Source organism: Heptranchias perlo, chromosome 9 (assembly GCF_035084215.1).
Source record: "Heptranchias perlo isolate sHepPer1 chromosome 9, sHepPer1.hap1, whole genome shotgun sequence".
In the NCBI taxonomy this organism is placed as follows: domain Eukaryota; kingdom Metazoa; phylum Chordata; class Chondrichthyes; order Hexanchiformes; family Hexanchidae; genus Heptranchias; species Heptranchias perlo.
Genome location: NC_090333.1, coordinates 63,349,752 through 63,372,967, shown reverse-complemented (window position 1 = coordinate 63,372,967; position 23,216 = coordinate 63,349,752). Strand labels below are relative to the sequence as shown.

The following is a 23,216-nucleotide window of genomic DNA, read 5'->3' as shown; positions in this document are numbered from 1 at the left end:
CCTGTGAGGTGCTCCATGAGATATGAAGGTGCAAGGAGCCCTTGTCAATGCTCTTAGGCTCCCTTCAGTTGAGAGTGAGGGGGTAATATTGAGGGTCTGCAGGGGACTGGGCAAAGTGTGACTGCAAAAAGGGTCCCTACATCTTCTGGTGCCTTTCCATCTACAGGTATAAACCATGTATCAATCACTGAGTGGAAAATGGTCCACAGATAGGTGCCCTGCACTATGGGACAGCTCCGATACGGTTAGTCTACACTGGAGCTTTTGGTGAAAAGCAGGGTCTTAGAAGCAGCGTCAGATATGAATATAGCAAAAGAAATCATGTGTGATCTGGAACATACCCATCAGGTTGCTGGAAGGACGTCATTAACCCTTGTGGAGCAATTTGCCCATCCAGTCAAGACCCTTCTCATGCTAAGAGCTGAAGTCACACACAATCAGCATGTCTGGGAGGTTGAAGCTACAACACTGTGGTGAGAGGGCTGGTGGGTCCAATGACAGATCCTTCATCTACAACACCTTACAATCAATGCTGAATCTCAACATACTCAACCTGACAATTGAACAGGGCCCCTAGGAAACTTGCTGCTAAGCAACAATAAGCCAAAATATGTCAGGGCTTCGTCGTTATTAGTCCACAATCTCCAGACCAAATAAACCATTATAGCCTTGGTGAAGCCAAAGAAGAGGTGAATCTCCAAGAGCACTACATTCTAATCTTTGCTGGCCTTGGTTTTGCACTGCTACAGAGACGCTAAGCATCCAATGACAATGTCTATCCTCCAGAACAAGGACATTAAATATAAGCCATTATATTCCAACAAACTAAAAGGCAAAGGGAAATACATTCCTTACTAGGTGCAGAGCACAATGTATGTCTAAGTAGCCAGGTGACTGAAACAGGGCTTACGGATCACAGTAGCTGCCTTTCTAGAACATCCCATTTCAGCAGGTAGCTGTCCAGGCATGTTAAGAGAACTCATTTAAAAGTGTCATCCTACTATCATTGAGTTTTCCATGAAAGGGGGAGAACAATGTTATGGAAAGCCACTGTTGGAAACGTAGAAGAGTCTGTGTTTAGGGCATAAATGTTAGGGAACCTGACAACCAGCTCCGTATGGAGGGTAAGTGTCTGCTGATTAAAATGGCCACACTTCTGCTCTTGGATGAGAATAAGGCCATCAAGGTTGAATCAAGGAAATGTAGCAGCATGGAGATACAGATCATTTGGACTTGGGCATAGGGAGCATAATATCAAATGTTGCTGCCAACACAAAAGTTGAGGGTTTGGAAAACAAAGAGGAACAGACTTCAAGAAGATACAGACCGATACACAGAATAGGCAGACAGGTGGCTAATGTAATTCAATGCAGAGTGCGGTATGCACTCTGGGAATATGCGGTATGCACGCTGGGAGAAAAAAAACAGGAATGGGAGAATATACTCAATGGAAGGATGTTGAAGAGAGAGACCTAAAGGTACAAATACTTAATTCATTGAAAATGACAGTGCAGGGGGATAAGCCATAAAAAGGCCAATAGCATTTTCGATTTTATAAGTAGGAGCACAGAGTTCAAGAGCAAAGAGATTATGACAAATTAGTACAAATCAATGGTTAGATCACAGTTAGAGTACTGTATGTAGTTTTGGGCAATAAAGCTGTAAAGTGCACAAAACATAGATTCGCCAATGTGATACAGGGGATAAGAAACTATAGTTATGAGTAGGGACTTGAAATACTAGGACTATTTCAACGGGCATGATGTGGAGATGCCGGTGATGGACTGGGGTGGACAAATGTAAGGAATCTTACAACACCAGGTTATAGTCCAACAGTTGGACTATAACTTGGTGTTGTAAGATTCCTTACATATTTCAACGGGAGCAGAGAGGACTAAGAGGTGTCTTAATTGAGGTTTTGAAAATTGTGAAAAGTTTTGATAGGATGAATAGGCAAAGACTAATTTCTCTGGTAGGAGAGTTAGTGATGAGGGGTCATCAAATTAAAATGGTAAAAAATTTGAGAGGTTGGGAAAAAATTCTTTACACACAAAGAGCTGTCAGTGCATGGATTGGTTTGCCATAGAGAGTAGTTGAGACAGAGACCACTTCATCTTTTAGGGGAAGAGTACATAAATATTTGTGGCAGAAGGAGATAGAGCTATGGGGACAGAGCAGGGCAGTGGGTTTAGTTTTGGATGGCTCATGCAGATTCGGCACACACAGGATAGGCCAAATGGCATCCTTCTGTGCCATAAGTTTCTTTGGTTCTATAGTTTACCTAATCTCTCAGAACCTTTGCATACTATTTTGGGGGGGGGGGGGGCGCGGAGCAAGTTCCTTTGTAGGCGGCCACATGTGCCCCATATTCCATTAAGTCAGAACTCCTTTTGACTGGATGGTTGAGCTTCTTGAAGTTCAAGGATATTATTTGCCAACATCTATAGTGAGGGTTAGTTTTATTTATTAAGTACTTAGTATCGTGAGCATACCAATGTAGGCTGCCCTGTGGGCTGGATGTTTACATTGGTCCTTCCGTTTGGTTTAATATGTACATGGTACCCAAGAACGTCGTGATGCTGGTGAGTTTGTGTCAGGGTGTACTAGGTTTCTCCCTTAGGGGATACCACCACCAGGCTGAGGCAGATTCTGCGTGCTGTAAAATCTTTGGCTTTTGCCCATATGAACATTTTGGTGGCTTCAAGAAGTCATTCCTTTTAGCAACATTTATTACGTCGTCATGGTTTTCTTGCTTTAATTAATATTGTTGCAGAGTGGACACAATGCAACTGAGGGTCTGATCATCTGAGGTATTATTTTGTCCACTCTAGAAGCTGTAATTCACACTTGAATTTTTATTTATATAGATATATTACTTCAACAATTCTATTGATATTTTTCACAAGAAATATTACAATTGTACGAGTCTCTAATGTAGACAAGAGAATTTATGTGGTGAGTCCACAATGATATCGATAAAATAATAGAGGGAGAGAGAGAAAAAGATTAAACTGATTACAGCTGCACTGGATGTCACAAACATATTATCAGGATACCTGAATGTGTCCTAAAATGCATATCCAAGCTTGATTTCCCTTTAAATTCTTTTTTGCATACTTCACACTGGTGAAGAGTAGCTTTGTACCTGTAATTGGTATAGAAAAATGTTAGAGATATTTTTGTTGCCTTTGTTAAAAAAACACTTTTGTTAAAACTCAATTGCCATTAAAAAAAAGTTTAATCCAGGTCAATTATAATTTGCATCACTTTTACAAATTATCCACCTACTTTAAAGGAAATGATGGAAGATGTATCAAAATGGTCTCCATTAACAGTATTGATGCTGAGGAGAGTCAGTGCTCGAAAAATATTTTTTTCCCTTGCATTTTATTTTTTTCCCCAAAAGCTATGTGAAAATTACCACAGCAACATTCAAGGAATTGTATCAACAAATTTATTAGCTTATCAGGAATACGACATAGCAATTCAGCACTCTTTGACATCTCCAAATTCTCTAATTACAACATAGAGTTTCACCCACTAAATGTTTGCTTCATCATTGGTCTGCCAAAGGTACGCCCATGCTAGATTGGATCTAGCTTCCACGTGCATGCCGACGACACGCAGCTTTGCCTATCAAACCCTTCATTTCCTCAGTATTGTTAGACTCCTTGTCTGCCATCTAGTCTTGGATGAGACATTCCTTCCTCCAGCTAAGGATGCCACTGTCTTTGGCTCTGACCCAAAACTCCTTATCACCACCAATTCCATTCCCCTACCCAGCCATTGCCTCAGGCGAAATCAGACTGCTTGACTCCAAGCTAAGCTATATCCTCTCCATCAAAAAGGTCATCTACTTCCACCTCCATAACATCTCCCACTTCCACCCCTACCTCAGCCCATATGCTGCTGAAACTCTCATGCATGATTTTGTCACCTCCAATGCTCTCCTGGCATGCCTCCCACTCTCCACAAGCTGCAGCTCATCCAAAACTCTGCTGCCGCATCCTATCCCACACTAAGTCCAAATCACCATGCCCCAGTATTCGCTGACCTACACTGACTGAGCTTTTGGTCACTCCTCCTTTGGCTCAGTGTCCCTTTTATAAAATTTTATGCTCACGTTTGTTGTACATAACTTAGCCTAAAGGTGGCAGTTAGGGAAATTGAGAGTGAAAAGAGAGACATGTAAGAGCTGAGAGGGGCAAAACTGAAACCATCATATTATGCTTATGTTAAGCTGAAGAAAATTTTGACTCATCCAAGACTTATTGTTGGAAAGGCAATTGGAGGTGGTGCAAAGGTAAGGCTGTCTATGAACAGCATAAATACAGAAGCTGGTCCTATACATTTGGATGATGTTACCAAAGGGTAGCTTATAGATGAAGAGAAGGAGGACGGCTTGACAGTGTGAGGGCAGAAGGAGAAATCATGAACGAATATATTGTCAATGTTGGGACATGTACAAATGGAACCAAGAAAAAAGTGTCAAGAAGGTGGACTTCTGAGACGAGATACTGGAGGAGGACAGAATGATCAATAGCAAAGACAGCAGAAGTTCCAAGACAATGAGATCACAGAGGATGCTGTTAGTGACTTTGACAAGACTAGTCTCTGTGCTGTGATGGGGCAGAAATCAGATTGCAGGGTCTCAGACAGTGGTAGGAGAGGTGGGCACGTGATTGTGAAGCAATAATGTGTTCCAAGACTTTGGGGAGAAAGGAAATATTTGAGATAGGGCAGTAATTAAGAAAGGTTTGAGGGTTTGAAGATTTTATTTTTGAGGAGGTTGACTGGTTTGACAGCTGTTTGAAGGAATTTGGGATGATGCCAGAGGATCGAGATATTGCAATCTTGGACACACAGAAATCCGTAAGTTCCCTACATTTAAAATGTGAAGGAAAGATGGAGATGGCAGTGGGGGAGGAATGGAAGGGATGACTGGTCATGCAGAATACGAGTTCAGTTACTTCTACTGTCTAAAATAAATTTTGTAGTAGCTCTATTTAGCCAGGGAGGAGTGACAGGGTTCAAGCCATACTCTGTGAGCCCCTTGCCCATATCTTTAATAGTTCAATAGAGTCAGGGATCGTTCCCTTAGACTGGAAGCTAGCTCATGTAGTTCCTATTTTCATAAAAAGGGGACAAATCAGAGCCGGGGAACTGCAGGCCTATCAGCCTGACATGAATTATTGGGAAGATGCTAGGAGGGATCGTAAGAGATGCCATTTATGATCACTGGGAAAGGGATGGGGCCATTAGAAATACACAACACGGCTTCTGAAAGAATAGGTCATGCCTAACAAATTTTTGATAAGAGTTTTTTTGTGGAAGTCATTGGGGTAGTAGATGAGGGTAATCCGGTAGGCATAGTCTACCTGGACTTTCAGAAAACCTTTGATAAGGTACTTCCAGATAGAATCTTGTATCAGTAGAAATTTGACAAGTTGGATTAGGAATTGGCTCCAATCCCGCAGCCAAAAAGTTGTAGTTAACGGATGTGCTTCAGCTTGGAGACACGTTACTAGTGGTGTCCCCCAGGGATCGGTCCTAGGCCCACTACTCTTCACAATCTTTATTAATGACCTGGACAATGGTGTTGGGAGTACGGTAAGTAAGTTTGCAGATGACACCAAAATCTGTGCAAGGGTTAAGACAGTAAAGAAGTGCAATCAAATCCAAAAAGATTTAGATGTGCTAGGGGAGTGGACCACACATCGGCAAATGGCATTTCATTTAGATAAATATAGTGTTATGCATGTTGGTAGGGTCAACCCAGAATACACGTATCTTTTACAGGGAACAATACTGAAAGAGGTTGAGCAACAACAAGATCTTGGTGTTATCGTGCACAGATCATTAAAGGTTCATGACCAGTGTAGAGAAACTGTAGCTAAAGTTAACAAAGTATTGGATTGTATTAATAGAACCATTCAGCATAAATTAAAGGACACCATTTTGACACTTCACAGGTCGCTGGTCATGCATCTAGAATACTGTGCCCACTTTTGGTCCCCGGATATGGTGCTTTGGAAAAGGTCCAGAGTAGAGCTATAAAAATGATTCCTAGCTTAAAGAACCTAAGCTACTCAGATAGGCTCAAGGACCTTAGTCTATTTACTTTAGAGAAGCATAGACTTAGAGGTGACCTGATAGAGGTCTATAAAATAATTAATGGGCTGGATAGCATCCCCACTGATAGATAATTCCAGTTTAACAGGTTGGGGAGGACCATAAGAAATGAGTTTAAGCTTTGTAAGAGTAGGAATAGACTGGATGTTAGGCGGTTCTTCTTTTCCCAGAGAATTGTGAGCCTCTGGAATATATTGCCGGCTGGTGTAGTTGGTGCTGACACTCTGCATACCTTCAAGACAGAGCTGGAATGGTTTCTGACTGGGGCAGAGATCGCATCATATGGAAGGTAAGTGTCTTTATAGATAACGCTTGGTCCATGTGATCTCCTGGAATGGTTTCGATCACCTGAGGGGGCTGGAGAGGAATTTTACAGAGTATACTTTCCCTTATTGGTCCTGGGTTTTTCTGTTTTTTTGCCTCTCCCAGGAGATTACATGGCTGCAGGGGTGGGTGTGAGGTCGGGGAAGGGAAGAAGTATTTATCCATGATGGCCTGGCCATCATGGTGTGGGGCAGGGTTGATGGACCAGCTGGTCTTTCCCTGCCCATCAATTTAAGAACAAAAGAAATAGGACCAGGAGTAGGCCATACAGCCCCTCGAGCCTGCTCCACCATTCAATAAGATCATGGCCGACCTTCTACCTCAAATCCACTTTTCTGCCCTATCCCCATATCCCTTGATTCCCTTAGTGTCCAAATATACATCGATTTCAGTCTTCAATATACTCAACGACTGAGCATCCACAGCCCTCTAGGGTAGAGAATTCCAAAGATTCACAACCCTCAGTGAAGAAATTTTTCCTCATCTTGGTCCTAAATGGCCGACCCCTTATCTTGAGACTATGACCCCTAGACTCTTAGTCTAGTTATCAAATTATCTAGTAATTTGAATTTTGTATGTTCATACATCTTGTGGTAAACTAACAGGCCTGTAGCATGTCAGGTATGTTCGAGCTTAAAACCCGCAGATTTGAGGTTGCTATTCTACTGGGGACCAACAAGTTTGAAACACTGTCCAAGATCCAGTGAGGATGAGGACATTAAAGGTGGAGGCGAGGCAATTATGAGAATTAGTGGAGGTGTCAATATCATCACATATGGCAGACCAGAGAAGGTAAATAATAAAACTTGCGAGAGCATTAGGGAGGGAGTTAGGGGCATTTTTGTTGGAAGTTGGAAAATTAAAATAGTCAACAACAAGGCAAGAGAAGGAGGGGGGAAAAGGAAGAAATGGGCAGGAGAAATGAGGAATTAGGGGGAAAATGGAGCAAGAGAGAGAGAGGCAGGAGGGAAAAGGAAGGGGTGGAAGGAAAAAGAGGGGAAAGGTAGTTTTTGCTGGGGAAAAAAAATAAATTATCTAGTAATTTGAATTATGCAATTTAGGAACATAGGAACAGGAGTAGGCCATTCAGCCCTTCAAGCCTGTTCCACCATTCAATGAGATCATGGCTGATCTGGATCAGTATCCATCCACCCACCTTGGCTCAATATTCCTTAATACCCTTGGCTAACAAAAATCTATTGATGTCAGATTTAAAATTATTAATTGAACTAATATCTACTGCTTTGTGTGGGAGAGCTTTCCACACTTCTGCCACCCTTTGCGTGAAGAAGTGTTTCCTAACTTCTCTCCTCAATGGTCTGGCTCTGATTATAAGGTTATGTCCCTTTATCCTAGACTCCCCCGCCAGTGGAAAAAGTTTCTCTTTATCACCCTATTAATTCCTTTCAAAATCCTAAAAACCTCAACCAAATCACCCCTTAGCCTCCAATATCCCAGGGAATACACGTCTAGTTTATGTAATCTCTCCAAATAATCTAACCCTTGGAGCCCTGGTAACATTCTGGTGTATCTGCGCTGCACTCCTTCCAAAGCCAATATATCTTTTTGAAGATGTGGTGCCCAGAACTGAGCACAGTACTCCAGATGTGGTCTAACCAGGGCTTTGTATAGCTGTAGCAAAACTTCCTCCCCTTTATATTCTAGCCCTCTAGTTCTAAAGGCTAACATTCCATTAGCCTTTTTGATTATTTTTTGTACCTAACTACTACATTTTAGTGATCTATGTACATGGACCCCATAACCTCTTTGGACCTCCACTGCTCCTAGCTTTTTACCTTTTAAAAAACTCAGATCTATCTTTTTTTGGTCCAAAATGGATGACCTCACACTTGCGTTAAAATCCATCTGCCACAGTTTTTCAATGTCTCTTTGTAATTTTATTCTCCCGTCTACACTATTTACTATGCTACCAATCTGTGTGTCATCGGCAAACTTGGATATATGGCTCTCTATTGTGTTATCCAAGTCATTAATACATATAGTGAATAGTTGAGGCCCCAGCACAGATCCTTGTGGGACACCACTAGTCACTTCCTTCCAATTCAAGTGTATACCATTATCCCTATTCTCCGTCTTCTACCGCCTAACCAATCTCCTAATCAGGTCAATAATTTGCCTTCAATTCCATGAGCTTTAATTTTAGCTAACAGTCTCTTACGTAGAACCTTATCGAATACCTTCTGGAAGTCCATATAAACTGTATCTATAGACATTCCCCTATCCACTACTTTAGTTACTTCCTCAAAAACTTCAATTAGGTTCATTAGACATGACCTACTCTTTACAAATCCATGTTGGCTCTCTTTAATCAGATTAAATTTCTCTAAGTGCTCAGCCACACTTTCCTTAATTATAGATTCCCAATAACTTCCCCACAACAGATGTTAGACTAACAGGTCTATAATTTCCTGGTTTCTCTCTTTCACCTTTCTTAAATAATGGAGTTACATTTATAATTTTCCAAGCTAAAGGGACAATTCCTGAAGCGAGAGAGCTTTGGAAGATTATGGCTAAAGCATTTGCAATTTCCTCACCTACCTCCTCTAAAACCCTGGGGTAGAAACCATCAGGTCCTGGGGATTTGTCAGTCTTTAGTGCCATTATTTTTTCTAATACTGTTTTCTTGCTTACATTAACTTTAGTGAGTTCCAGTCCTTGATTCATTATTTAAATAACATCACAGGAGGTTTCTTCCCCTAAAAAAAAATCAACAGACGATTTAAATTGAGCAACTTCAAATTAAGAGGAGTACTCGACTTACTTCTGCCAAACTTTTTCTCCCAAATGAACACTTCTGTAATGAACACTGAGATGGTCCCTACGGCCAAAACACTTTCCACATTCTTCACACTGATGAGCTTTTTCTCCTTTGGAGAGAAAACAAAAAGAAAGTTGATTATCATTATACAGAAATGGGTTGCTGGTAACAAAGCTGCATCTTCTTTACATACTGAACAAATACTTAATGCAGCAGAATTTTTTTTATATAAAGGCAGCAAAAATATTCTTAGGGAAACCAACAAGGGCAGAGATGTTAAAGCAGGTCGTGAATTCAGAAAATGAAAGGGTTTCTTTATGTGAACTCAATATGTGCTGCAGGAATTAGACATTTGAAACAGTTTTAAGGGGTGATGATGAGAAATAAAACATCTTACATTAGTGATTTAGTACATCAGTACACAGGGACAGAAAAAATTGTGGAAAGCCACTCTTCAAGGCAGCCAACTAACAACTGTAAAGATGCTGGCCTGGAGCCAACAAGACACCCATTTCTCCTTTTGACAACACAATGTACATGAGATATTAAGCGCTTTACCTGAATGAGTTTTTCTGTGTTTTGTGAGATGGTCATGGCGAATAAAGGTTTTCCCACATTCTTCACATTCATAGCGCTTGTCATCATGGTGCACACGGAGATGTAGTCTAGTAAAAAAGAAAAGCAAATTTGTAAAAATTTCAAGTAACATTTCTTGCTACTCCATTGACTTTATGAATGTCAATATGTCACAAACATATAATTAAAGCTGGTCAAAAAAACTAATTTGGGAGCATCAGATGCATTTATCATCATTGTAAGTAAATTCTTTTTCTCCCCCATAAAGGTTTCAAGAAAGCTATTATTAATTTCTGGGACAAAGTTAAGGTACACATACAGATCTAACTGCAGAAAATAATTAATGGCCCTTCTAATAAAGACGATCAACATTAGATATTTGCCTATACCACTAAAGGTTTATAGAAAGCAATCTGATGCCACTACACAAGACCATGAGGCAACTATGAATGCAAACAAACCGCAAACTTAGAACAAAAAAAACTCAATACATATTTAAACATGTGCAGTTACACACTTCCTGCAACACTTCTGTGTCACTCTTAATTATAGACAAATTTATTCTAAACTAGGTAAATTCACTCTACTAATCTGATTTGGTCATTCTTCCTCTATGATTGACTCCCCAGCCTGCCTGCCACTTTATTAAGACTATTGAGAAGTAAGTTAAATTACAAAGGATAACCAAAAAACTTCAAGGCAGGTGCAAAAGTGCAAAAGTTTAAGATTTTTCAACGATGACTACTACAACTAGCATTTCATACATATGCTCAGCTCTCTTTTTTACAGATGCAAAACAATCCTTCTCTCCATCATTCTGATTTCAGTCTCCCACCTTGTTAATTGGAAAAGCCAGGGTTCTCCTCTGCAACGTGACCTCCAGTGAACCAACATTCATTTCAAGAATACAGAACAATTACACCTTCCAACCTTAAAAAGGACACAAGCCTACATTTAATTTTTAGTATAATAATGTTCCTATCCATACAAAAGAGCACATCCTCGGAGAAACACAGGAAATTTGCAGTTATAATCTAGTGCACGTTTCCTGTTTTTTTCAAACTCTGAACAAATTAAATATTACTAGCATTCAGTTGGCTTAATCCACCATCAACCTCTGAGCAATCATGTCCAGTAACTGTACAAAACTCTCAAATACATGCCGGAATGTTAACGAGCCAACCCCCTAAAACCACGTGGCCACACCCAAAGTTGTCCCTGACTATGTTAAAAAAAAATTAAATAGACATTCCCCATGTACTTTGGGGAGAATAAAATTTGATAAATTATTCAATAAACAAAATTGCAGATGAGTCTTATCAGTCAAAGATCCACACTCAATTCCTACTACAGTAGATGGAGATCTTTTTATTCCAATGGGCCAGGAGGGAAACTCACAAGGAGAGTTCACTGTGAGGCCAGGCCTCATTTAAATAAATCAGCAGTGTTCCCCCCCCCCAAAAAAAAGGAGGGACTGATGTCTGGGCCGGTGGGTGGGAGCAGAAATTAGGTCGGGAGCCAGCGGATGCTAGGAACACAGGGGAACAATCCCCATCATGAGGTTAGTGCTGGGGAGGCCCAAGGGATCCTTGCTGGGCTTGGGGGAGCACTCCTGGCCCACTAGGATGCCACAGAAATGTAAAATTAAACTCCTTACCCTGACCGCGTCGCTGATTCCTGCCACGGTGTAGCTGTCGGGTTTAGCCCCATGTGGGCCTTCTGAATCAATGAGTACAAATGGCATCTCAGCACCAATGATCAGGTCATGACTTTTGACTGTCAAATAGGCCCCCAACTGCCTGGGGGGGGCAACCCTCCCATGCTAAATCTGAGGTTAGTTAAATGATGATGGGCAGGAACACCTTGGGAACACTGCGCATTTCCCCACCCGCACCCCCTCATCTTAACCTCAGGGATGCACCGTTCCCGCTGGGCTGGGAGGGTTTACAACCGACATGTGAAAGTCTTTTGCTTTTCTTTTTAATTTGCATTTTCAGAACAAAAATGTACAATTCATTTCCAATTACAAACAAGTATTACAATATTCAGTAATTTAGCAGGAAAAGCTAAGCATGATACGTTTCAAGTACTCCCAAATTTAAGAATATAAACTTAATCTGCAAAATGGTATGGTGTATTGAAATACCAAGATGCAGTGCTCCAGAGTGGTAGGACATCAGTTTGTATCCACGATGCCATACACACAAAGTCCAATCACAGTCATAACACTGTGAACCAAGGGTGAGTCATGCTGGGTCACTTTCACATACCTCCTATTTGCAGCCTGTATTCAGGTTACATATTGCTTTCTTGGCCAGGGATTGTTCGCATTGTAAGTAGATCGTGAAAGGGGAAGGAGAGAAAATATCTTTTAAAAAATAGTAATGTATGAAAAATTACCTTGAAATTATTTTTAAATGTACTCGGTAAGACCCAGAATACGTCACAGGACACATTTAAAATAAAATGGAGAGCACAGTGCATAACATCTAACTTAATCAGCTTCTGATGGCATTTAACAAAGTTTCTAACACTCATGCAGAAAGTCTTTTTGTAACTATTCCACAGCTGCATTGCACTACACATATAATTCTTATGTGGATGGATTGCCACATGGATTGCCACCCATGTCAAAATAATGCTGAGAGGAAAATGTAGGCCTATAACGTGTGTGTGTGTTTTGGGGTCATGGGGTGTTGTCTTTCGTGGGCAGCAGGTCAGAGTAGAATAGAAGAAATTGAAGATGGATGAATATTCTGGAGTTTTGTTGGATAACATTTGTAAATCAGGAAGTGATTAAGGAAGGAGGATAGATTGTACAGAGCCTGAGGAAGGACCTTTTCTTGTTCCATACTTTAATGTTTTTACCTGTATGAACTACCATGGCGGAAACTCTGTCCACAAATGCTGCACAGATGTGGCTTTTCCCCACTATGGATCCGAAGATGTTCTTTTAACGTAGTTCTGTTTTTAAAAAATATAAAAAGGGCAAATAAATTAAGGGTCTCAAAATATATATTTTCTTGACTTCTATTTTATCAATTAGTGCCAAATTATGGGCACTATTATGAAGGCATAAGATTTCAGACTCATAAAGCTAGCAGAAAAATAAAATAAGACTAACCCCTCACCAGCATGTATAGTAAATGAAAATTGCCTTTTGAATGCCACCATGTTTTTAAATGCATCATGCAGTATTGATAAAACAGTCTATTGGTGTTAAAATAGTTTTAAAAATACCGGTTTTATTTTTAATATTTAGTGAAAAAATTAAGAAAATACATCATATCCTCCTCGAACAGAGCCCAAAAATTGCAACTAATTTAGCACAACTAGTTTTACCTTTCCCTTACAGACTTCCCACAAATAAAACAAGTCCACTTTCTTTTTCCTCCATGAGTGCATTCAATATGTCGTTTGAGGTTCCCAGTATCATTAAACTGGCGACCACAAATATCACATGGAAAAGGCCCTGAAACGTAAGAAATAAAATTAGTACAGTGTTAGTTTCAAGTTACAACTCTTAGATCATTAGTCTGAAGTTCTGTACCACCAAATGGTCAAAATTATTCTGGATTACATTTAACCCCATTCATCAAATCGAAAAAATAGCAACTGGTCCTGACGCAAAGATCTAGGCTAGATCACACACTGCAGTGCATCATTCTGAACATAAAATATTTATGCTTTTCAATATATAATGACGTGTTATTTTCTTGTGGTGGGGGGGGGGGTGTCATAAATTAACCTTTATTTTGGAGTGGGGGTGAGAAAGGAAGATTAAAAGCAAAACTGTATTTATTTTAATTACTGCATAATCTTGAATGTTTTCAACACTCACTGGTATCTCAAACATCATTTGTTGTGTGTCATGCTTTAAATCTGCTATCCAAGGGTACCCTGAGAACAACCAAATATTTTGTATAGAATATCTTTTCCAATAAGTTATGCTCTGTACATTATTAATGTGGAGTGCTGCCCACAGTCCACTTCATATCAGTGAAGCAGAACTTCACGTCACTGAAAGTCATTTCATGCAAAATGTCTACCCCACGCTGTTTTTGATTTATTTTTTGATAAGCTTTCGTGTTCATTTTTTCTGATTTTCCCCCAATTAGATTGCTAAGTTCTATACAACATCCCTACCCAAGTTGGTTGGTAATCTACTCCCAGACCTCCAGATCAACCATTATCTATGGTGGAACAGGCTTGAGGGGCTGAATGGCCTACTCCTGTTCCTAAGTACTTATGTTCCTATGCTGTTCTGTAACAAGGGTGGTGAGCAAATACAAACTGGAGTGATTCTTTAAAGGAGATGACTGGCTTCAACTTACTGTCTTCCACACCAGCAAAACTGAGATTAAGTTGCCCAACTATGCAGTATTAAAAAAAACATAAAATATAGGAACCAAAAAGGGAAGAAAGGCATAGGTATCTTCCTTTACAATTGGGATTGTGACATTTAAAACTAAGCTTTTTTTAAAAAGGCAAATGTCAATATTCCTGTTACAAATATGTGGATTTTGAATTTTGTTTTAAAAAGTATTCTTCAAACAATGGCTGTTGATCAAGAGAATGAAGAGAATCCTTTGATCCCAGACTAGACTAGAATGAAGAGAGTCCTTTGATCCCAGACTAGACTGGTTTGCTGATGTAAATTGCTAATGGCTACAACAGAAACAAATGTAGTTTTCTGCTGATTCGATCATGTGAATCTGTTCAAGCTCCACTTCCATATGTATAAGTTCAGATTGATACTTTTGTATTTATAATTTTTTTGTTGTCAAGTTACCTAGGAACATGATTTCAAAAGAATCCAATGCTGAAGCCAGTACATTAAAAAAGGCAATTCTGATGATGTCTGCTGTTTCACTAGTCAGAAGGCTTACGCATTAATTCCTTTCTTGAGGGAGATATTTCAATTTGCTTTACACAGATACCAAAAATGGTACAAGATGTCTTAAGGCTGAATTTACTTTGTTAATAAGGAAGAACTTGGAATTAAGAAATGCCGTTTACATCTCCCAGATGTCCCAAACGCTTTGCAACTAATGGATTTTTTTTTGAAGTGCAGCCACTTCTTGTTATGCAGCCAAATACGGCAATATTTGCTGTCAGTAAGGTCCTCCAAATAGCAAAATTAATGAATGACCAGATCATTTGTATCTGGTTGTGTTGGGGGAGGGATGTCCAGGACACACCTCGCTCTTTTTCAAATAGCGTCATTGGATCTTTTACATCCAACTGAGCAGGCAAACAGGGCCTTAGTTGAACATCTCATCTGAAAAAGGCACCTTCAACAATGCAGCACTCTCTCAGTATTGCACTGAAGTGTAAACTTAGATTATTGCTCAAATCCATTGTGGGACTTGAACCCACAATCGTCCGACTTAGAAACAAAAGTGCTACCAACTGAAACAAGCTGACACAATTATACTCAAACAATACAGCTGGCAGGAAACTGCAATTGCATCTGCTAGGATTCACTCTATACTCTGCTTTCCAATACGCAGACAACTTTCATTTTTTGTGAAGTATAATTAAGCTATTATGGAGTTTTCTCATATGTATGTTTCATGTTGTGGTTCATATTTCTATTTAACAATAAATATTAGTTAATCTAGTCCTTCTGTCGAGTTTAATAAATGACAATCCAAAGTGAGTGTGTAGTGCAGCACAAGACTACATTTAATCTAGTAAACATATTAATGCACGTAGGGCAACTGTTGACCCACAGGTTGCATAATGCTGAAGGGTAGAATTAAAATAAATTTCTAATTGCAAGAGACAAGATGCACGTACACACACGGTAAATCCAGAGAGGAAAAGGTCTATAAAAACCTGAAATTGTAAAATTACCAAAAAAAAACTGCACTCATGCTGAAGTACAAAACTAGATTATAAATGCCAATACAATCAAAACTAGTACTGAATTAAATGATATTAAGTTCTTGGACTTTTTCTATTTTCATATTTTATTTTATGGACTTATCCATACCCAGATGAAACTTTTCCTGATGTTTAAGTCTTGCAAATCTTGATTTGAAATGTTCCTCACAGTAACTACATTTGAAAGGTTTATCCTGTGTGTGAAGAATCATGTGCTCCTCAAGATGAGGTCTCCGTGTAAAGGTTTTGTTACATACCTATGGCAAAAAAAAATAGCAATTGAAAATCATCACAAAAAGTACCAATACTTCAAATACTGCAAACTGCTGACAGAGGGGTGAGAGCAGTTTAACTCAACTACTGCTTATGTATGTTATTTGGGGGGGGGGGGGGGGAAAGAAATCAGAAAAGAACTTACATCACACCTCCACGCTTCACTTTTCTTCTTTCTGGCAGCAAAAAACTCTTGTACGTTATCTGGATGGAATCTGGAAAAAATTGTCTATTGTTGCCATTACAAATAAAAATAAGTATGAAAGCACACTTGAAAAGTCAAACAATTTTTGGCAAATACTTCACAGGGAATCTGTTTTCTGCTGAATTACAAATCCTCAACATTATAAAGGTGGATAATCTGTGCATTTTAGTTTCCCCTTCTTGCTGTGTTTGATGCTTTAAAATTTCTTGAGACTCACTGTTAAACATTTATTATATAGACTATTCTTCATTTAGGGAACAATAAAAAAAATACTTTACCACTCCTGTAATTGTTTTCCCACATCATGGCACAGCAATCGTAGCAGTGGTAAAATCATAACATGCACATCCTCTGTTATTCAATATTGCCATAAAATGAGGGCTTTGGTTGTATTATGTAACTACAGACCAGTTAGCCTCATGTCACTCGTTGGGAAAATGCTGGAATCCATTATTAAGGAAGTGGTAACAGGGCACTTAGAACATCATAATATGAATAGACAGAGTCAACATGTTTTTATGAAAGGAAAATCATGTTTAACAAATTTATTAGAGTTTTTTGCAGATGTAACTAGCAGGATAGATAAAGGGGAACCAGCAGATATAGTATATTTGGATTTTCAAATGGCATTCGATAAGGTGCCACTTAAAAGGTTGTTACGCAAGGTAAGGGCTCATGGGGTTGGGGGTAAGATATTAGCATGGCTAGAGGATTGGTTAACGGACAGAAAACAGAGAGTAGGAATAAACGGGTAATTTTCAGGTTGGTAGGCTGTAACTAGTGGGGTGCCGCAAGGATCGGTGCTTGGGCCTCAGCTATTTATGATCTATATCACGACTTAGATGAAAGGACCGAGTGTAATGTATCCAAGTTTGCTGACAACAGAAAGCTAGGTGGGAAAGTAAGCTGTGAGGAGGACACAGAGTCTGCAAAGGGATATAGACAGATTAAGTGAATGGGCAAGAATGTGGCAGATGGAGTATAATGTGGGGAAATGTGAGGCTATTCACTTTACTAGGAAGAATAGAGAAACAGAATATTCTTTAAATGATGAGAAACTATTAAATGTTGGTGTCCAGAGAGATTTGGGTGTCCTTCTACAAGAAACACAGAAAGTTGACATGCAGGTGCAGCAAGCAATTAGGAACGCAAATGGCATGTTGGCCTTTATTGCAAGGGGGTTGGAGTACAAGAGTAAGGAAGTCTTATTGCAATTGTACAGGGCTTTGATTGAATGGCAGAGCAGGCTCGAGGGGCCGTATGGCCTACTCCTGCTCCTATTTCCTATTTCTTATGTATGGAAGCTCTTTATATACGTGACAATCGTTGACTGAAATACCTTTTTATGCTTTTCTAGTCTCTCCCAAATTTTTCATATTGTCTTGCTTATGAACATGAACAAGCTAATATTGAATCATGCAGGGAGAGAAGAAACATGCAGTTTGCAATTACTTTTAAAGACATACTGAACTGTGTATCAATTTTAAAGTCCTTCAGAAAAGCAAAGATGTTGAGGCAAATAATGAATGAAGATAAACTACTATGTATTTTTTGGCAATACAAAAAAAACTTCAGATGATTATTACTGCCTACACACTTAGTTTCAAATGGAGATCAATGTGACTAAAGCTGAATCAAAAAGCATATAGAGAGATCTATTCTATATCTGATTTTAACCGTCAGAATGAATGGTCCAAATGTGCATACTGGGGGCTTTACAATGCTTTCAATCACAGCATTACTACTGACTCAGAAGGGATTAATCCTGTTTTCACCAGACATCCACACACAGTTACTGAATAGTGATCAGGAACATGAGCTCTGACTGATCTTTTCCCCTCCATAGCCAGTCAGTATTTCATTTCTGTTTTTTCCTTGAGTCTTGAAGCCAACTTAAATCCCCCACAACCTGGCTGAGATCAGCAAATTCAACATAGTCCACAAATTAAATCGGGACTGTTATATATGACAAAACAGGATCCCAATGACTGAATTTAAAGTACCTTGCCTGCTCTTTTATTACAAGTGAATTACGTAAATAACTTTCTGTTGATTTAAGAGATTCGCTCAACAGCTGCAGCCTTGTGGCAGTCAAAACTGTGCCAAAATAAGGGCAATTTTCTAGCAACATTTAATAATTTGATTTTAATGTTGCAGTTTATTTAGTACTTTTATTTTGTTCAAACTGACCAATATGGCCATATAATGTGACTCCATTACTAAAATTTGTCAACAGGCCAAGAAAAATGCAAAAAAAAGAAAATACTGATTCACTTTTTTCAATCCAAATACAATTTGGCTACAATAACAATGCAGAAAACGGAGGGACATACAAATACTATTACAGGATATGATCAACAGTTTGCACTTACCTCCTCACATGTTTTGCTAAAGTTTTTTTGCTGGCATGTAGCTTGTTACAGAATGGGCATTTTTGTTCCTTTCTTTGAATAGCAGCTTGTGCATTATGCTTCTTCCTGTGAGCAGTTAAGTTGGATTTGGTGGAGTAACGCTGATTACAAATATCACACTCAAAAGGTTTTTCCCCTGTATGCACACGAGTGTGGCATTCATACTTTCCTATAAAATCCAATATGCAATTAGGAAGGTCAGGATACAAGATTAGTTACAGAAAGTTTGCAGTAAACTACTGGATTATGGCAGCATAGTGTATAATTGCATCCAACATAATGTGTCACAGAGAGGCAGCACATAGATTTCCTCAGGAATGCCATCACAGGGAAATTCAGGCACCCCTTCACAAAAAAAATGGAAGGAAGCAAGCAAGAGTTTGGGGGAAGAATTAGTATTAATGCAGAGGCCTATGCTTGCACACCCAGCCGCTCAACTGGAGAATAGGGCATGAAGCAAAAAAAAGTGTATTCCAGTTATGATTATATTCAAACTGAATACTGTGGAATGCAATTATGTTCTAATAAATACATGTGAAATGTTAGTTTTTAAGTCACAATTACAAATATTTACATATGGTAAATAAAATTGAAAACACCTATTTTAAATCAAATTTAAAATAATTTTAATCTCTGATTTTGTTTCTACAAGAGAATCATGTCCTACTAAATGGAAACAATAGGCAACACAACTACCCAAAAGAAGAAGCACTGTTTGTCTTACCAACCTATTCGATCAAAACTTTTATCACATTTAGGGCACTGGAGTGTTTTCTTGCTCCCAGTCTGTAAAATGACTGGAGCTAGTTCCTTAGGAATATTTTGCTCAATTTCATCTGCATCCAGAGCCTCATCCTCATCAGTTTCTTCACCATTCTCATCCTCCCTTTCAAATTCTTCCTCCCTTTCCATTTCTTCCTCAAACTTTACTTCAACTCCTTCCATTTCATCTTCACTTTCTATACCTTCACAATCATCATGTTTCTCCGTGTCACTACCATTTTTACTGGAATATTCATCTTCAGAGACTTCTGTGTTTTCATCATTACTTTTACTCTCAAACTTCGCTGGACACTTGCGAGTTCGAGTTGACCACCTTCTTTTAGAAAGTTCCATCTTTGTGACATCGGCATTTTCTTCTTGTACCACAGAGTTGGCATTGTGAGCTTTAGCTATATGGTTTTCTAAGGATTTTTTATAACAGAAACTTTTATTGCAAAAGGTACACAAATTGCTATGTTGTAATTTGGCAGTGGGTTCAAGAGAATCCTTTTCTTCCAAACACTGGTTGTTTTGAGTTAACAATTCTGTTTGAGTTGACCTAGACACATTTTCATTACCAGTCAACAATTTAACTGCATCTATAATGTCTAGAAATTGTGCCGCTTCCAAAACTGAAGGGATTTCATTTTCCTGTATGAAGAATTCAGAGGTGTATAGAAACTCCAACAAGTGATGGAAAACATAGTAACTTACATGGTCCAATTGGATACTATCCATGTTTGGGTTTTTGCTTAAGCAAGCATGGAAATAACTGCTACCCACAGCAACAACCACCTTATGGGCACAAAAATGCTTTCCTTCCACCATGATAACCAAGTCACAGAAAGGTGACTGCTTGAGTCGATCATCGTTCATATATTTCAATAAATTTTTGTTATGCAGCAGTGATCTCAGATGTACAATTGGTGATGATGGTCCTAAAGGAAGATCCAGATTGTCTGTAACATTTGAAAGGCCTTGTATTGATCTGGGACCATAGTACAGATTTTCAAATTTTGCTGTCTGTAAATCTAAGAAAACGTCTTTGCAGGGAGTTCCACTTAAACTTGAATCAGTTTTATAAGAACTGTCAATATTCTGAGACATGGTGTTTATGAAAATTGCAGTGGCTGTACACTAACTTTTTGTCAGTACGCTGATAAGACACTGGAACATCATTCTAGAACAGAAATATGTTCTTTCAATATAAAATTTCCTTGTAATTTTCACTGATACTAGACGATCTCGTACTGCACAATCTTCTTAGTAAGGCTGCAATATTCATCAGGCCCTGCAAGAAGATCATCCAAATAGATTATATAAGAATAAAAAAATTCCAACATGCTTCAGCTTTAAGAAAAGGATCATGCAGTACATGAATGCCGCAATTAATACTGGTTAATTGAATTAACATATTTGTGCTCCTACCAAGTTGGCAACTGGTGCAGTATTTTCAGAGTTGTTGTGCAAGATACACAGTAATAATTAATATCCTTCACTCACCCATCTTAATACAGTGAAACAAGCAAAATTAGCTTTTTTTCCAGTTATTCCTCCCATTTTAATACAATGCACCCATATCTATATTCTAAAAGAAAGTTGGCCTATATGTTTAAAGCTCAATATGTAGTCTTGCACAATAATTTTACAAGATTCTTAGAGAGCAGTGAGTTTAAAATGTGAGTACAAATAGAACTGAAAGAAAAAGCTACAGCCTTCATTCATAACTAAAGTCAAAAATATCCAATGTCACGAGTTAATTAAATGGCAAAGTTCTCTTTGGAACAATATCATTTATTTTTAATGCTAAACATTTTTCACTTGGCCTGCCAGAAATGTAAATTCTTATTGACTACAAACATATTCAGAGGACATACCTTGAATAACAAAATGCTAGGTCTGGTCAGGTTTTAAATGAAAGATGCATTCCTTAAATACCACAATGGGCCGGATTCTGCTGTGAAAATAACGGCGAGGCTAACAGTGCTCACCGTTATTTCTGTGCAAATCGGACAGTAACTTCCCGCAACCACACATGCACAGTTAAGCACAGAAATCCAGAAGTTGCTGAACGAGATACACTGCTCCTCTGTAAGCTCCGCAAAAACGACATCTCACCGGCTGGCTGTCCATTCAAATGAATGGAACAGCATGATGCACTGACGCTGTAAATACGGACTAATCTTGCCAGAAAAAGTTAGGGCTTGTTCATTCTGATATAAGTACCCTTTTAATGGCGTGATTAGTCTTAATGACTGGCAAATAACCTCTCTGGCACTGAAAATTTAACAAGTGTGGAGTCTCATTCCATCAGATTTTAATTGCTGCTGGACATTTAAAAAAATATGTAAATAAATTTTTATTCTTTTACTTTTTCTTTCTGACTCTTTTATCTCTGTCTCTTCATTCAATCTTTATTACCCTCTCTTCAGATCGCTTTCTGAATTCACTATTCTAACTTACAATTCCTGGTTCAGTCTCTGCGCGGCTTATTAACATGCTTCAATCTGATTGGTTAAGGGGATAACAGTTGCTTGCCCTGTTCACACAGGTCCGAGATGCCCTGTAGAGGGTGCTGCGTTGTTTGTCTCTCTAATTTAGAGAAAGTTACCATGCAAAAGCTCATAGCAAGTCTATGGGCAAGTGCAAGTCTAACGAATGGCAGGTGCTGTTTAAACAACTTATTACAATGGTCATCTGACAATTTACAGTGGCTATTATAATCTCCTTTAGCCTGTGCAAAGAATTAGTACTCCTCTGTAAAATCTGGTTGTAATGTAGAATTCAGAAAAGTTATAGCTTGTTAGTATGTATCCTATTGGTAAGTACTTAAAAATAAGGTGAATTATCAAAATAATGTTTTAAATCTCCTTAAAATAGTACTGTAGCAGTGTCAGTAACATATTCTGGTGGTAGAAGTTGGTTTATTGGGCACATGTCTGTGCTGAACAAAACGGTGAATAAAATTTAGTTTGTGGCAATTAGAGAACAAGAAACAAAATAAGTATAAAAATCACTGCAAATTCATTAAAGGCTGCATTAGTCCAACTTATTTGGCAATACGAAAATGTTTCAATTCTTCTCATTATTGATACTAGGAACATAGGAACAGGAGTAGGCCATTCAGCCCCTCGTGCCTGCTCCGTCATTTGATAAGATCATGGCAGATCTGTGATCTAACTCCATATACCTGCCTTTGGCCCATATCCCTTAATACCTTTGGTTGCCAAAAAGCTATGAGCAGACCTAATTAATGATCAACAACAACTTGCATTTATATAGTGTCTTTCACATAGTAAAATGCCTGCAGTAAGGTTGTGATGTTCAGATGGCAATCCAGTCTGTCCCTTTAAGACCACTGCTCAAATACTCCCCATCAGAATCCAGATAATAGTTGCTTGTAAATTGATGAGGTCAATTAGATGTCAGTAAACTTTTGTACATTTCACGCTCCAGGTTAGAACCCAGGATGAAATGTTTGTCTTTTTTTAAAGATTGTTTTGCACCTATAAGGAATTACAATACTTTAAGGTGTAGCATTGAGTGTGATAGATGCAAAACTTTACATATACAAACAGGAAGCTTTCCTGTGACACGATTCACAGTAAGTCAGGTGATGTGCTGTTTTATTTGGACAAAAGTGAATTTACCATGTAATATATAATGCATTATTTTTTACCATCGTGAAGGCGTGTCCCTTTAAGGCCACGTGTAATTGTTACCGAGTGAATCATAGAGGGAGAACTGGAGGTAATAATCTGTAGCGAAGAACTAGATGTAGTAGGAATAATTGAAATATGGCTACATAAAGAACAGGACTGGCAACTAAATATTGCAGGCTATAACAGTCAGAAAGGACAGGGAA

At 38.7% G+C, this 23,216-nt stretch overlaps 1 protein-coding gene across 2 annotated transcripts in view; it reads right to left on the bottom strand.

Annotated features, from left to right (window-relative positions):
- Positions 1 to 23,216, bottom strand: part of zbtb41 (zinc finger and BTB domain containing 41) — a 38,375-nt gene that overhangs the window by 5,439 nt on the left and 9,720 nt on the right. For both annotated transcript variants that reach the window (XM_067990637.1, XM_067990639.1), the window contains exons 2-10: positions 19,318 to 20,642; positions 18,551 to 18,758; positions 16,119 to 16,188; positions 15,810 to 15,957; positions 13,154 to 13,283; positions 12,680 to 12,775; positions 9,794 to 9,900; positions 9,239 to 9,344; positions 3,057 to 3,145 (exon numbers count right to left, since the gene is read on the bottom strand). In XM_067990637.1, coding sequence (XP_067846738.1) covers positions 3,057 to 3,145; positions 9,239 to 9,344; positions 9,794 to 9,900; positions 12,680 to 12,775; positions 13,154 to 13,283; positions 15,810 to 15,957; positions 16,119 to 16,188; positions 18,551 to 18,758; positions 19,318 to 20,458 — 2,095 coding nt within the window. In that variant the 5' untranslated portion in view covers positions 20,459 to 20,642. The remainder of the gene's footprint in view (positions 1 to 3,056; positions 3,146 to 9,238; positions 9,345 to 9,793; positions 9,901 to 12,679; positions 12,776 to 13,153; positions 13,284 to 15,809; positions 15,958 to 16,118; positions 16,189 to 18,550; positions 18,759 to 19,317; positions 20,643 to 23,216) is intronic.